General features: G+C 41.0%; 2 protein-coding genes across 2 annotated transcripts in view; both read right to left on the reverse strand.

Moving 5' to 3' along the window:
- The window catches only part of UBA6 (ubiquitin like modifier activating enzyme 6), a 29,640-nt gene extending 22,796 nt beyond the window's left edge, over nucleotides 1-6,844 (reverse strand). The window contains exons 1-7 of the mRNA XM_014263178.2: nucleotides 6,734-6,844; nucleotides 6,332-6,454; nucleotides 4,052-4,114; nucleotides 3,062-3,156; nucleotides 2,208-2,236; nucleotides 1,322-1,416; nucleotides 719-830 (exon numbers count right to left, since the gene is read on the reverse strand). Of these exons, the coding sequence (XP_014118653.2) occupies nucleotides 719-830; nucleotides 1,322-1,416; nucleotides 2,208-2,236; nucleotides 3,062-3,156; nucleotides 4,052-4,092 (372 nt within the window). The 5' untranslated portion in view covers nucleotides 4,093-4,114; nucleotides 6,332-6,454; nucleotides 6,734-6,844. The remainder of the gene's footprint in view (nucleotides 1-718; nucleotides 831-1,321; nucleotides 1,417-2,207; nucleotides 2,237-3,061; nucleotides 3,157-4,051; nucleotides 4,115-6,331; nucleotides 6,455-6,733) is intronic.
- A 3,888-nt stretch (nucleotides 6,845-10,732) lies between these two features.
- LOC102113545 (transmembrane protease serine 11E-like) overlaps nucleotides 10,733-13,709 on the reverse strand; it is a 42,068-nt gene continuing 39,091 nt past the window's right edge. The window contains exon 10 of the mRNA XM_005517984.2: nucleotides 10,733-13,321. Within this exon, the coding sequence (XP_005518041.1) occupies nucleotides 13,160-13,321 (162 nt within the window). The 3' untranslated portion in view covers nucleotides 10,733-13,159. The remainder of the gene's footprint in view (nucleotides 13,322-13,709) is intronic.

Consider the following 13,709-nt stretch of genomic DNA (forward strand, 5'->3'; position numbering starts at 1 on the left):
AAATAATACTTGTCAGTGCACACTAAGAAGTCTGCACAGGCTTCCAGTATTTATGGTCATAAAATTGCAGACACAGAATTTCTACATGCATTCCTTTAAAGCCTAGGACAGTATTGGGTTCCAAGGCACATGCACTGCAACCCATTCAGATACACATGGCCTGCTGTAGCTGGGACACTCAGAAACTTGGTGTGCTTGTACGTAAGCCACACAGTAAAGGTTCCCCACTCAGACTGAGCCATGCACACAGGCAGGAGACAGCTGACTGAAGAACTGCAAGTGCCCTCACTCCACCACAGAGGCACTTACATTTCATTACATACATACATGAATGATCTAATTATATAGCCAGAGCTGCCTGGAATGCAGCACACAGGATATATGTAGAACATCTGTGCTATGTAGCTGCAAAAAGAGGTCACAGTTTTACCTTCAAAGAAAAAAATTTGTATAGTGACCCCACTTAGTTATTTACAGTCATAGCAAATTCCATACTAAGTGTGCTAAGAAAGTGGTGAGAACACAAACCCAGTGCTTCAGTCTTGAAAAAACAAGCACAACACTTCATCAGTCCAAATACAAGACCTACTGTTTTCTTTACACCATCTCAAAATATACTTCTAAGTTCTTCATTCTGTTTACTTACATAAAGAATTCAAGTTGTATGCTCTGAGCAAAGTACACAAATACACATAAAACTGCTTTAAGAGTAACATACCTGGTAGTGTTTTAAGAAAGACAGATCTGTGGTTTCATGTAGTGGCACAGTTGATGCTGCTACATGGACGTACGGATTGAGTTCTGCAATACGAGGAAGTGTGGCCTCAGCCCTGAAAGAAAAGCAGTTATCAGTTTTTTACATATCTACTAAATCATATTTTCAATACAGAATTTCATATTACACATGCCCGACAAGAGACCCTCACAATGTCTCCGGGCAACAACCAACAACTCATTTATTCGCACTTCAGTTCCTAGCAGGTCTGAGGAAAACTGCTGTGTCCAATATCCCACAGGACTCATGGATGGTCTGCTGTCATGGCTTTGTCCAGTCTTGTACAGGTGGCTGAGAAAGCCCAAGGCAGAAATGCATGCTGGCACCCGCTATTAAATTTGCTTTACAAGCAGTGACACTTGTGACTCAGAACCTCAGTCCCAGTCTAGACTTCCTCTAGTATCTACCTGGGCACAGTACTCACAGCTAGAAAGGGTTTAACAAGTATTTGATATGTACTGCCAGCTCCTGGACAACAAACTGCTGTTTTTGATGCTGATGAGCCTGTCAAGCTCAGTCCTCTCTCACTGCAAAGACTCTACTAACCTGTTCCTTTGACTGGTAACATCATCTTCATGGATGAAGAAGTTGATCCCCAAATCCCATTTTGTGCAGTGCTTGGTGTCATGAACTGTAAGAGCCTAAGAAAGTTTGTCAAAAAACATTTGCTGGAAGAAATATACAAGGTCACAGCACACGAAAGCATGGAATAAGGCCCACAAAAAATGTTGGAGGGCTAACGCTGCAGAAGAGTTAGCTGTAGCACATACAAGAACAAGCACTTCCAACTTCTTTCCCAACAAAACTCTTACTGTTTGAGAGAGCAAAGAACATCTGCAACATGCACTGCATTGAGCATTTTCCTCACAGTTTGCAGTGGTAACATTTAAATATCAAGAATGAGTTTTGCCAGACTGTGATATAGGGGCAATTGTGATCTGAAAATAAATGGACTCATTTCATTTTTTTCTATTGCAAAGAAGAGTTTTAAAAGGCTTCTTGCTAAAAAAATTAATCCCAGCAGCACAAAAGCGGCTGTTGGATTTAAACACCCAACCATTCTAATGTCTACACAAAAGGATTCTAACGGATGACTAAATAAGACAACATATTTTGAATAGTTTGGCTTTTGAGTTTGGACCACTCGATTTAGGAGGAGCCACTTTGTACAAAAGGATTCAGTATCTAATCAGCAGCTGGCTATAATATTTTATGAGCTATTTCAGACACGTTAATGGACATTAACGTGAGATTCTGACTGTACCACTAGAACATCCAGATTACTGAAAGTTTTCACCCCTAGGTTCTCAAATGTTTTGCAACCCTTCTACTGAAAAACAGTTTCAGAAGCTTTAGATTAATTCACTTGTAGTGTTTTCCCTTTTTCTCATGCTTACCCAAGAATACCCAACAACAGAACTGTTTTACGTACCTTTACCCCGGCCAGAATGATGTTTTTGGCTGAAAAAAAAACAAAAGCAAAGCAAAAACAGAGATGGATTATTGCAGGTTACTTGCAAATTTGTAACTGGATAATTATTCAGGTGGACAATAACAGTATTTCATTGTTAAGAACTTCACAGCTTCACAGCTTTTTCTCTTTTACATTTAAGCATTCTACAGCACCCCTGAAAGCAAAATAACATAAGCAAAATTAGAACGACTCTGCATTTGTCAGCTGTTCATCCCACAATTGTGATTACAGAGACAGTAATGACAATAAACTGCAAAACCCCATGACTCTGTTCTGGCATCTGGTGCAGAGAACCACTAGAGCCAACTGAAGGAATAACACCCCAGGCACGAACCAGCCAAAACAAACCTTGCTCATGAGGAGTACGGGAAATTGTTAAGGAGTCTCTTGTATCAGGGCAGTTATGCATTTTCACCAAATAGTTCTGTTCTCCTACACAGCCTCCCATTTCATACATGGGAAGAATCTGGGCAATAGCTATTCCTATAATACATTCACTGATACTGGTGCCTAAAGGCGAAACCTGGATGACCTGCCCTAACTCTTCACCCAGGACACAAGATTTGGGTAAAGCAATCTGGCTCATGCAAGCACATTTTAAAGTAAAATTTGAAACGATTTTTAGCAAAATGAGAACTTAAGTTCAGAATCTTTCCTGCATCTGCAATGTTACTAACAGGCATGATGCACACATAAATTCAGTCAGATAGTTCAAACATGGTTATTATGTTTAAATTCAAGGTTCACAAGTATTCTGGGACAGTACATTTACACACACTTGTGTCTTCTTAAACAAATGTTATCTAACTTACCAATCTCCACACCAAGGCCACCTATACCACTCAGGAACACATGGGACTGAGCCATCTTCTGCATCGCTGTGTCTCCAAGAACATACCTCTGGCGACTATAGCAAAGACAAATTCAGATCAAAACAAGATACAAACGAAGCCTAGAGCATATTAAAGCAAGTCAAGAATTCCCAGTCATTAAGAAACATTTTAAAAATTCAAATGCTTATCAATCAAACTAAGATTCGCACTCACAATGCATACAGCGAAATGCATTTAGTACAGACCTTGTCAGTGCCAGGTTTAAAGATAAATAAAGTTATAATTTTAAATCAGTGCAAAACTTCTTCAGGATAAACAAAGTTTTTTGGAATTAACTATTGAAGACACAAGCATGCAGAAGAAGCTCTTTGTTATCAGAAATCTTCAAAACAGAGACATAACTTTTGTAGTCAGATCCTGCAATCTGGAAGGGTTCTAACTTCCAACTGTATAATTAAACTTATACCATTCTAAGCATCACCTTTTCCACCAAGGAGAAGAACAACTTACATGAGGCTACTGCCAAAAAGTAAAGTGACACAACACCAGAAGTATTGCACTGAATTAAAAAGAAGCCTTATTTGTTCTGCATACAAGCATTTTTTAAATTATTTTCTATTTTTTGATATACATAGAAACATTTCATCCCACCATGATTTTACAGGAATACCATCTGTCCCAGTAGAGACTTTCTGAACTATTACCATGCCAAGGGATCTCAAGACACTCCCAGGCAAGAAATTAAAACAAAACTAAACCAAAAGGAACTTTTTTTTTTTTTTTTTTTTAATCTATAAAAAACCCTCAAAATCCAACAACTTGAAGTCTGGAGGGTAACAGAGATATTGATGAGGAGGACCAAGAAGCACAGCAAAGGCTGAGGGATGAATGAAATTATAACATTACTGCATGTAAATATAAGTGTTCCTGAAAAGTCAGGAGCTATGCTTAAAAATCAGACAATCTTACCTATACAAAGCATCGTCAATTTCCATAGAGTCTGCTGCCATGATTCAATTTGATTTGTTTACACTAGAAGGGTTACAAAAATAAATGAGCTGGTTATGTCAGTTGCAATTTCACAGCTGGCACCCCCTTCTTGGCCCACTCAGTTCTTCATTAAAGGAATTGAAAAATAAAAAAGTGATGCTACACAGGAATCATTTTGAACATTAAGAAGCCTTTGGAACACCATAGCACTTGGGTAAGGAAAACACACACCAGCCAGAAGACAAGAACCCCCAAATCTTCAATAAATGTTTTCAAAATACAAATAGACATTAATTTCCCCACTGAGGAAATGCAACACTTACCTCTTATATTTGCCACAGTTAGATTTACTGAAAGAGCAACTTCATTTTATATGAAGAGCTCCAAGCTCAACAACTTGCATCTACCTGATCAGTGTTTTTTTTTGAAAAGAAGACAGATCACTGAATGGCTAGAAATAGGCATTTATGCTGCACTATTTCTATGTTAATTGAGAACCATTAAGAAACAAGTGTTTCAACTAACTGAAGAAACCAACACCCAAAGATCTGAATTATTGCAACATTTAACTAAGACATGCAGTTAGACAGTTTGATAGGATTGGCAGAAAAAACATAATATATGCTATTAAGGCCTTTGGCTATTACCAAGGATGTTTTCATTGTTAAGTTGGTGATAACAAAGCACCAGGATCAGGAACAAGCTGCCCCTGAACACCTTGTTTGTTATGCACACTGGGAACTGGTGCTTCCTGAACCTGGCAGGTGACTGCCACCAAACACAGCGTGACCCTGTGTGTACTTTTGTAGTAGTGATAGGAACTGATGTTCTGGGTCACATATCTTATTTCAGCTTTCTACAAATTGCCTTGGAAACTACACATACCCAACAACCCTCTCTCCTGACACTGAAAAAAAATTAAGACATAGTAAGGACTTTTTTTTTGAGAGCACAGATATACCCTAAAACAGCTTTCTAGCCTGCCCAAAATCAAATTCCTATTCACTGTTCAGGTGACTTTGGCATATATTTTAAGACTTCTGAGGTATGGCCCCCTGCAGTCTGTCACAACATGGAGACTGCAACATTCTGACCCAAAATCCATCCTTTTGGTTTTCAGAATGCGCTGAAATAGCACAGCAAGGGACAGAGTTACATTGGACACAGGCCACAGATCTCATCCACAAAGCTCTTCCTCAGTGTGGATATTAACTCCTACACTTTAGCTAGCACTCAAGGCAGCTCCATTACAGTCCACACCACCAGCCACTTCAGTACAGCTCCCATGCTCTTGACACCACATGGGCTGAAGACAAGCAATGACCATTTCACTAGAGCCAGATCTCAAGCCAGAGTGCAACACACCACATCTTACAGTCACAGGCTTCAGTGCCTGCTTAATGAGGGCCTTCATTTCAGCCACTGCCTAAGACACAAGGCTGGAAGTCCCCCTCAAAGCAAGCCAGCATCATCTCATAACAGACCAGAGCTGTTCTGCTCCTCCATAATCATCCTCCACAAACAGCAGTGGCATTCTGGGACTACACAAAGTAACAGGATTGTGGTACTAAGATGAGAAAGGTGATTCACCCCTGCATAATAATACTCAGCTTCCACTGCTGTGATTGCTGACAGCCATCCCAATCTCTGTGCCTTCCCAAAACAGTCTTTTGTAAACAACTAGGATGTGAGAACAACTGGCAAGAGAAACTCGGCCACCTGTTTTACACAGACTCACTTGACAGTGCCTCTTTCAATATACTTTTTAATTCCTCATTCTCCTCCTGCAGTCACAGTTACAGCACTGAGATGCCGCCAGTGCACTCATCAGGTAGAGCAAAATACCTCCTTCCACAAGGAGGATTTAATGACACTATGGTCAAGTGACTGTAAGACAAACTTGGTTAATGTATTTCCACATCCAAGTTATTTCTCATTTTTGTTCCACCAGTATTGAATCTGTTTCAAAGAAATACATGCACAAAAGTCATTCTAACATTATGTCCCAGCTCCTACCAGAGGCTCAACGTTTATACACTTGTCTGTTTCCTTTTAAAAGCCAACACTACCAGTTTCAATGGCAGCCTTGTATTTAACTGCTCAAGTAATGTGCTTCATTTTTTAAAGCCTCAGCTGTTTGCATGACATAACCCAGGGACAAACGGGGAAGGGACATGTTACCAAGACGGACTAAGATGCTCTGAAGAGCAGCAGAGGCACAGGAGCTGTAGCGGTGTGCTGGTTTCACGGTGTTCTTACCTGCGAGTCAGGCTGAAGCAGTGTTAACTACTCGCTGTTCAGCACGCTGGGATGGCACAGAGGCCTGGACTCATACCACCTACCCGGAGCTTCCAGCGGCTGATCCCAGTCGATGCAGACTCCCTGTTCAGTCGGCGGGGAGAAAGAGAGAGAGGAGCCTCAAACCCAGTTCCTGCCCAGCCGGGCTAATGCGGGAACACCGACACCTCGGATCTGTAGCGGTGCCCCGACAGAGCCCACGGGCTGCCTCGGCAGCACCCCGACCCCAGCAGAGCCTGTGGGCTTCAGCCCCACTCGCCGCTCCCGGGGCGCTCCCGCGGCGCTGGGCACCGCCGCCCGCCCGGGCCACCCCGGGCTCGCCGTGCCCCGCCCGCCTCCGCGGCCGTCGCCCGCTCTCCTCACCCCGCGGCGGCCTTGGCGTGGCGATCCAGGCCCGAGCGCAGCCGCCGGCGGAGGGGGAAGAGGCAGGAAAGGGGTGGGAAGCGGCAGCGCCGGTGCCGCGGCGCTTCCCCGCCTGCGCCGACATGAGGGGCCGGGCCAGGCCGGTGCCGCCCTGAGGAGGCGGGTCCGCCTCGCTTCGGCAGCTGCGCGGCGACTGCCCGGCCGGGGCCGCGTAAGTCAGTGAAATCCCCGCCATTTTCTGCCCCAGAGGTAACACACGGTGCTGTTAAAAATAGTAAAATTAATAAATCCTCCTTAGGCTCAAGCATGAGCAGTTTAGACGATGGAGAGCGCTTCCGGGCCCTGCTCCTGGGTTATCTGCCTCTGTATCTCGCAGGAGAGCGCCAGCCGGATGTCACCTACCTACCAACAGAACTTCATTCAAAGGGTCTAGGGAGCCAACTGCGAAATACTAGATAGTAGCCAAGGCCGTAGAGATTTGGCAGAGAGTTATCAAAACCGAAGTCCAGCCCATGCCGGGGTGGTATATAGGCTTGTGGAAACCTTTTCTCTTGTTTTGGTGGTGATAAAGCAGGACAGGCCAAGCCATGGCAGCCACTGTGCTGTCTCCGACACCAACTCCACACCACCAATTATCTCCTCCTATCAATATTTTCTCACCCATTTCCCAAATTCTTGATTATGATCCCAGCACAGCCCACCTTCCCATCATACCCAGTTTAATCTCCCTTCACGTTGATCCCTGCCTTCTGTTACCCCGATCACTTGAGTAGGTGAGACAAATTTAAATCATTCTTGATGCCATTAGCACAACTTTTGTAGAATGGGAGGGATTCAAGCACTCAAAAGTGTCCTTGCTTACAGTGAATATAGAATAGTCACCTTGTATTTTAAAATATTTATAACTTAAACCCAAACAGACCAACCAACTACCTGCATCCTACACTACACAAGGAAAAAAAAAAAAAAAAAAGGCAAGCATTTTGTTTATCTTGATTGGGATTTGGAGAACTTGTAAGGGCAATAATACCCAAGTTTTGTGCTTTTTGTGAGCATCCAGCACATTATTTTGCCATTTCTTTTAACAGAGTTCTAGCAATCCTCAAGATTTACACCTCTGTCCAACAGCGCACACAGCCTTTGTACTTAATTAGTAACACAAATTCAAAGCAGCTGGACAACACTGCTCGTTCAAACTTGGGCTGTGCCTTGGCAGGATCAGGGTGAAGGCTCTTGTCTGCTGCACTGCTGTTTACACAGGTAGAGAGAATTGGAGAAGATGTGGGGAAATTTCGGAGAACCACTAGAGGCCAGTAGAAGCCTGGAATGCCGAACTCAGGGACGGGGTAATCGGAGAAAGCCATTCGGGATGTCGACTGCAACCCTTACCAGTAATGGGATTTATGCTAAGGCTGGTATTTGCTTTGTAGCTTTTTCACATAATACATAAAAATCAGAACATGGAAGAATTACTTTAATTATTTTAACACAGCAATTTCAAAGTGTAGTGCATGTATCTAATGAACGGAATTAACAGGACTCCCAGTGATGGGGGGAGGGGAATAGAAATGAGTAAGAGTTTAAAGACACCAAAAAAAGTCAGCTTCAGTTTTTTCACTTGCATTATTTTTTGTCTTGCTGGTGATTTTTATCTTTATATTTGTGGTTTCTTTCCTTTAAAATTAACCTTTTTTTTTTCAAGGTTAACTTAACCATTCTTATTTTCAAGAACTTACCCATTAAATGGGTTATAGAAAATAATAATAGTTTAAAAAATCTACTACCTACCATCTTTCTGTCCAGGTCATTACACTTTTCAAGACCCATCCATACAGCCATCTCACATGAAACAAATTTTGCTTAGTCACAGCAAATACTGACAAGGCTTTTGCCTAAGTGGAGAAACAGCAACATCCAGTTAATTCTCACATAATCCTTTAGCAGTAACCAGGCAAACACTAACCATCAGTGAAACCATGAATATGGGCCTTCTAAGATAAAATGCCACAAAGAAATGGGCAGATTCTGTTTACCCCAGAAGCCAAAGAAACAAGTTACCAAATGCATCAATTAGCAGGTGTACTCAGGAACTCTCTAGGCTGATGATACCAAATCAAAAAACATACAGATTTCCCCCTACCTTTCTAAGACTGCAAAATTTGAAACATCTGGAATCATTTTACTTTGCTTTTTCCCCATAGCCTTCTTCTTAAAAACTACATGTGACATTAAAATCTTGGTAAATTTGGTTAAATAAATTAATTTTAAAGGAAACCTCAGCTCCATATTTGCATCATGTTAAAGTCAGTTATAGCTTTTGAGGCAGGAAGCAGAGCTGTCAGTTTACAGACTCGCTGAAGCAATGAGTGGGATGAGGCTGTGGCCAGGAGAACATCACCACCTCCAGAGTTGAGCCTATTTATGTCCCAAATATCTGCAACTTCAGTGTATGTGCGCCACTGTAGATTCATTCTGCATCCAGGTATTGAATACATCTTTAAAGCCAGTATTTTCAAAAGGAGCTGAAGCTATAATAGCTGTAAATCTCTTTTCCATCTGCTGGGGAAATCCAAGCCACTTGGGTACTTTTAGTCTTTAATTTCCTGGTTTACAGGTGCAATTTCACATTCTTAGTGGGGACTTCATAGTGGAGATATGGAGATATACATTTGTTTCCCTGATTGATTTAGTTAATAAGCAAATTAACAGACAGAACTCTTGTAGCTTTTTCCTTAAAAATGTGTTATTTGAAAATACTAAGGCAAACACAGTCAAGTTCAGCACACAGGCCAGTCCAGAAGTTACCATAAAACTACATCTGCATCTTTCAGTGTGTTTCCAAACATCCTGCCATAGGCTATGGCTTGCCCTCAGCTCTTGCAGGAGCAAGGTGCTAACTTGCAAGGCTTTGTCTCCTCTTTTTGGCAGCCCATGCAGAGTAGGAGTATTTTGATGGCATATTTAAAATACTGCAGCTTCCAGCAGGGTGGGCCAAAGGATCTTGCCACTTAAAGCTGCTCTAGCAAATGAAACCTTCCTAGAAACCATGTTAATAATGTTGATAAATCCAGATAAACAACGGCACCAATTACCTAAGCTGATTTCACACTGAGATGTGTATGACTACATTTCCAAAAGCAAAAGCCAGCTTTTCCATCTCTGTGAATCTGCAGCACAGGCTACAGGTTGCCAGATAAACATTCATTGGGTTTAGTAACGACTCTTGTCTCTCAGCTCATCTAATTTGTTAACAGGAATAGCAGATACAAAATGGGATTTTCTACAAGCTTTACGTACATAAGGAATCCTGATGACAGATTGATGTCATTCAACCAGACCTCCTCACGTGATTAGGCCTTGTGCAATCAGTCCCTTCTTCCTTCCCTACTGCTCCAAGCTGAAAATTAGCATTGGCAAAGCCCCAGACAACTCAATTTGAAGAAACAGAGGTTTGGAACACATTTCTTGATGCTTTAAATCTACCTGGGAAATTTCAGGAGAATTGTCGCAGCTGCACAGAGCTCCCCATAGCCAGTTTGCAGAGATGCAACATCACACACAGGTGTTTTCCTGAGGGCAAGGTGTTGAATTCTTGAGTGAAACTTCGTTCTCAAATCAAAGATCCATTCTCAAATTTGCATAGCACTATCTTAACTGAAATTCACCTCTGAGTATTTTACAAAAGCAAATGTCTTACCTTCTCTTCACTGAAACCACTGTTAATAACAAAACAATTCCTAGGATAGGAAATGGACAGAAAGCTGTTGTTTTAGAATTGTTTTATATAAAACAAGGAAGATTAGTATTTTATATCATATTCAGATTTTAGCTTGATCATTCTTATTATGCAAAGAAAAAGGTCAGAAAAAGATCACTTGTTTTTAAATACATTTAATGTTATGAAACATATTGCCTTTATTTTGTTTAAATCCTTGCTAAATCTTAACAACAATAATAAAAGGCTTTTAAAAACCTTTTCTTTAATCACACAGTGGCCACATTGTTTTACTCTAAGGCAGAAAACAGAGTCATCATAAATAAAACACTGACATGGAATATAAGACAAACCCAGGCCAGACAGTTTGCTAAAAAGTTTGTGAAAAGTGCATCTGGCTGGCTCAGGACTCCCTGAGTAAGGTAGACATTCTCCCACACAGCTCTTGGCTATTTAGCCACTCAACAAGAAAATCTGAAATAAAGGCTGCCTTTCTCATTTTAAAGGTATTGCATTTACATGCCACTTACTGTGTGAGGTAGGAACCAGTTTCTAGGGGCTGTATCTGGGCCTCACCTCTGTATTGTTGCCCCTTCATTTGCTATGCAAAAAGAGATTTAAGTGCAAAACAAAGCTGTAGCTATGAAAGTGAACTATTGTTTATTTTCAATCACAATTCATTAGCTGATTGTTAAGGACACATTTCATGATTTTCACCTTCAAAGCAATAAGAGGCACAAAAAGCTAGATGTAACTTTTTTTTTCTTTTTTTTTTTTTCCGAAAGGATGCCTCTGAAAAATGGGGACTTGAGCACTAGAAGAAAACAGTGTGTTCAGGTTATTGAATTCAAAGCTCAATGAAGTTTCTGTTTTGTAAATGCACCCAGCCTGGAGTAAATTCTTAACTGAAAAATAGCAGCAACTCAAAAGTGCATAAATTACAAACTTCATCAATAAATTAAGGAAATGGATTTGCTGCATCTAACTATCCTAACTGCCCCAAGATCCTTTTCTTTTTACAATGACATGGAAAATCTGAATAAAGGTACTACTAATTTGAAATCTTCAGTGGATTTCTTTCTGAGATAAGGCAACTTGTCTTTTACCAAAATTCAAAATGTACACAGAATGACTGGAAGTAGCCCAGTAACAGACAACCCCTCTTACACTACCAAGCCTTAAACATAGGTTTTTCCATTCATATGTACACTTGTAATTCAGGGTGTGAGTTTTCTAGAAATGCCAAACATTCCCAGGGATTCTGATTATTGGAGAGCTTGTACAGTAGGAAGGCTGAGGAGAGATCCAGTCCTGAGCAGTGGGGGAAGCAGGATGCTTGAGCAGAATTTTCAGCTGTAGTGGGTGCAGCTGTGGGACTTGCAGTTTCATTCATGTCTTGTTCAGATTCCTGTGAGTCCTGCATTCAGAGCCTAGGCAGTCCAGTGGCCATTTGAAGACTACAGACGACAGTACTAGAGTGACGTTTTGGATCCCCATATTGAAGACCTTGGCTCTAGAAGACCCCCTTCCACCAGTAGTCCATGAGAGGTTGTGCATAGAGGTAGGAAAAGTGCTTAATCAATGTGTAAGGAATGCATTTACTCTGAAGTTCTTTAATACGAAATTACTCTTCATCCTCAGAAGACATATTCATATTCAGGATCATATTCATCCATGGCAGAGATGAATCCATCAATGAAGTATCAGTAATCCCTTTCTTTGCAGTGAGACGGTTTCTGCTTGCTGGCATGCTCTTGGAAAAGTGTGCTGTTTCTTGACCAAAATAGGTAGTTCCCAGTTCATCTGTGGTGAATATTTATTCTTCCTTTAGAACAAATTTAAATGCCATATTTCTTTCTAGGGATTTTGTTCATGGGGGCACACTTTTTTTTTAAAAAACAGTTTGGGTAGAGCTTGTGTTTCTTCATCTTAAGCATACTTTGTGTTGAACAGAGTAGAACTAGAAGACAACAGGTACAGAAGCAGCAGCACAATGTTTTGATGAAACACTTCCACAATTGCAACTTCAAGCATCTTGAACTTCACAGAATCCACAAAAGCATTCTTGTTTAAAATGTGTTTTGCAATAAGAACATCAAGCTTTTCTCTTTCCCCTTCCAACCTACTGCAAGCACAGAAATCCTGCTTTTCCTTATCTAGGACCTAACCTCATTCCTGCCAATCCACTTTTAGTTACCAAGGCCTCAGAGCAAGGTGAGCATCCAGGTTCTCAGCTGGAGTCAGTGCAGATTATAGTCTCTTAACAAGAATAATCATCAAGGCTCCACTTTGCTAGAAACACAGCTGTGACAGCATTTGCTTCACTGGAGGAGGAAGATTCAGCTGCAGATGTTGACCACAGCTGAAGAAAAATTTCTTTTTTTTTTTTTCTTTTCCCCTGGAAAATGTTTGCATTTATAAAGCAGGTAAATGGGCAGCTTTCAAATGTAATTTTAATAATGTCAGTTCATAATTTCTGCTAAGGGAGAAAGTTTCACAGCTCAAAGATGAGGCAGACAATTTCATACATTTAGCATGAATTCAGAAGGGGTTAGGATCTCTGACAGCGAAGACAGCGCTTGCTGTGGACTAAGGTTGCTTCAACCAAAATTACATAGGAATATATATACTAAAAAAATAACTTTTCAGAATTACAGACAAATATGAGTTACATGTAGTCTATGTAGTTAAATCCATTTTTTACTTTGGAATTAGATGCCTGTTTTTGTGGTAATCCAGTCACGGAAATAAGTCACTCGTGTATAAACTCCAGGTTTATTTGGCTTGGCACATTCATCTCCCCAGCTCACTATTCCCACGAGGTACCACATCAGTCTAGAGTCTGGAGTAACCAGTGGTCCCCCAGAGTCCCCCTAGAAAAAGAGGAGGGGAAAAAAATATTTAATTGATCAGAAGAGAAAATACAATTCTCTCCATAGATGGGAGGGTCTATGCTAAAAGAAAAGTTAACAAGCAGTATTTCAAGAGCAGCCATTTGTGCAGAATTCAGGCTGTTTCTGAAACTTGAGTCAGAAGTCTGTGGCATTTTCCTGTTTGCCAGGGGACCTCCAACCTCTGTCTCAGTAAAAAACCTAACAAAAAGCTTCTGTTCTGTTTTGTGATATACTGCTTCCTACATGCTTTGTCTTCTTCCTCATACAGAGAACAGAGAACAGAAACACCAGTATAGGCAGCAATCTAAGACAGCAGGAACCTTTTTTTTTAATAGATTTTAATAGTTAGTAATTTCTATTCTTAAAA

Source organism: Pseudopodoces humilis, chromosome 6, assembly GCF_049639895.1.
Source record: "Pseudopodoces humilis isolate 2021_Gansu_Grassland_sample_001 chromosome 6, ASM4963989v1, whole genome shotgun sequence".
Lineage (NCBI taxonomy): Eukaryota > Metazoa > Chordata > Aves > Passeriformes > Paridae > Pseudopodoces > Pseudopodoces humilis.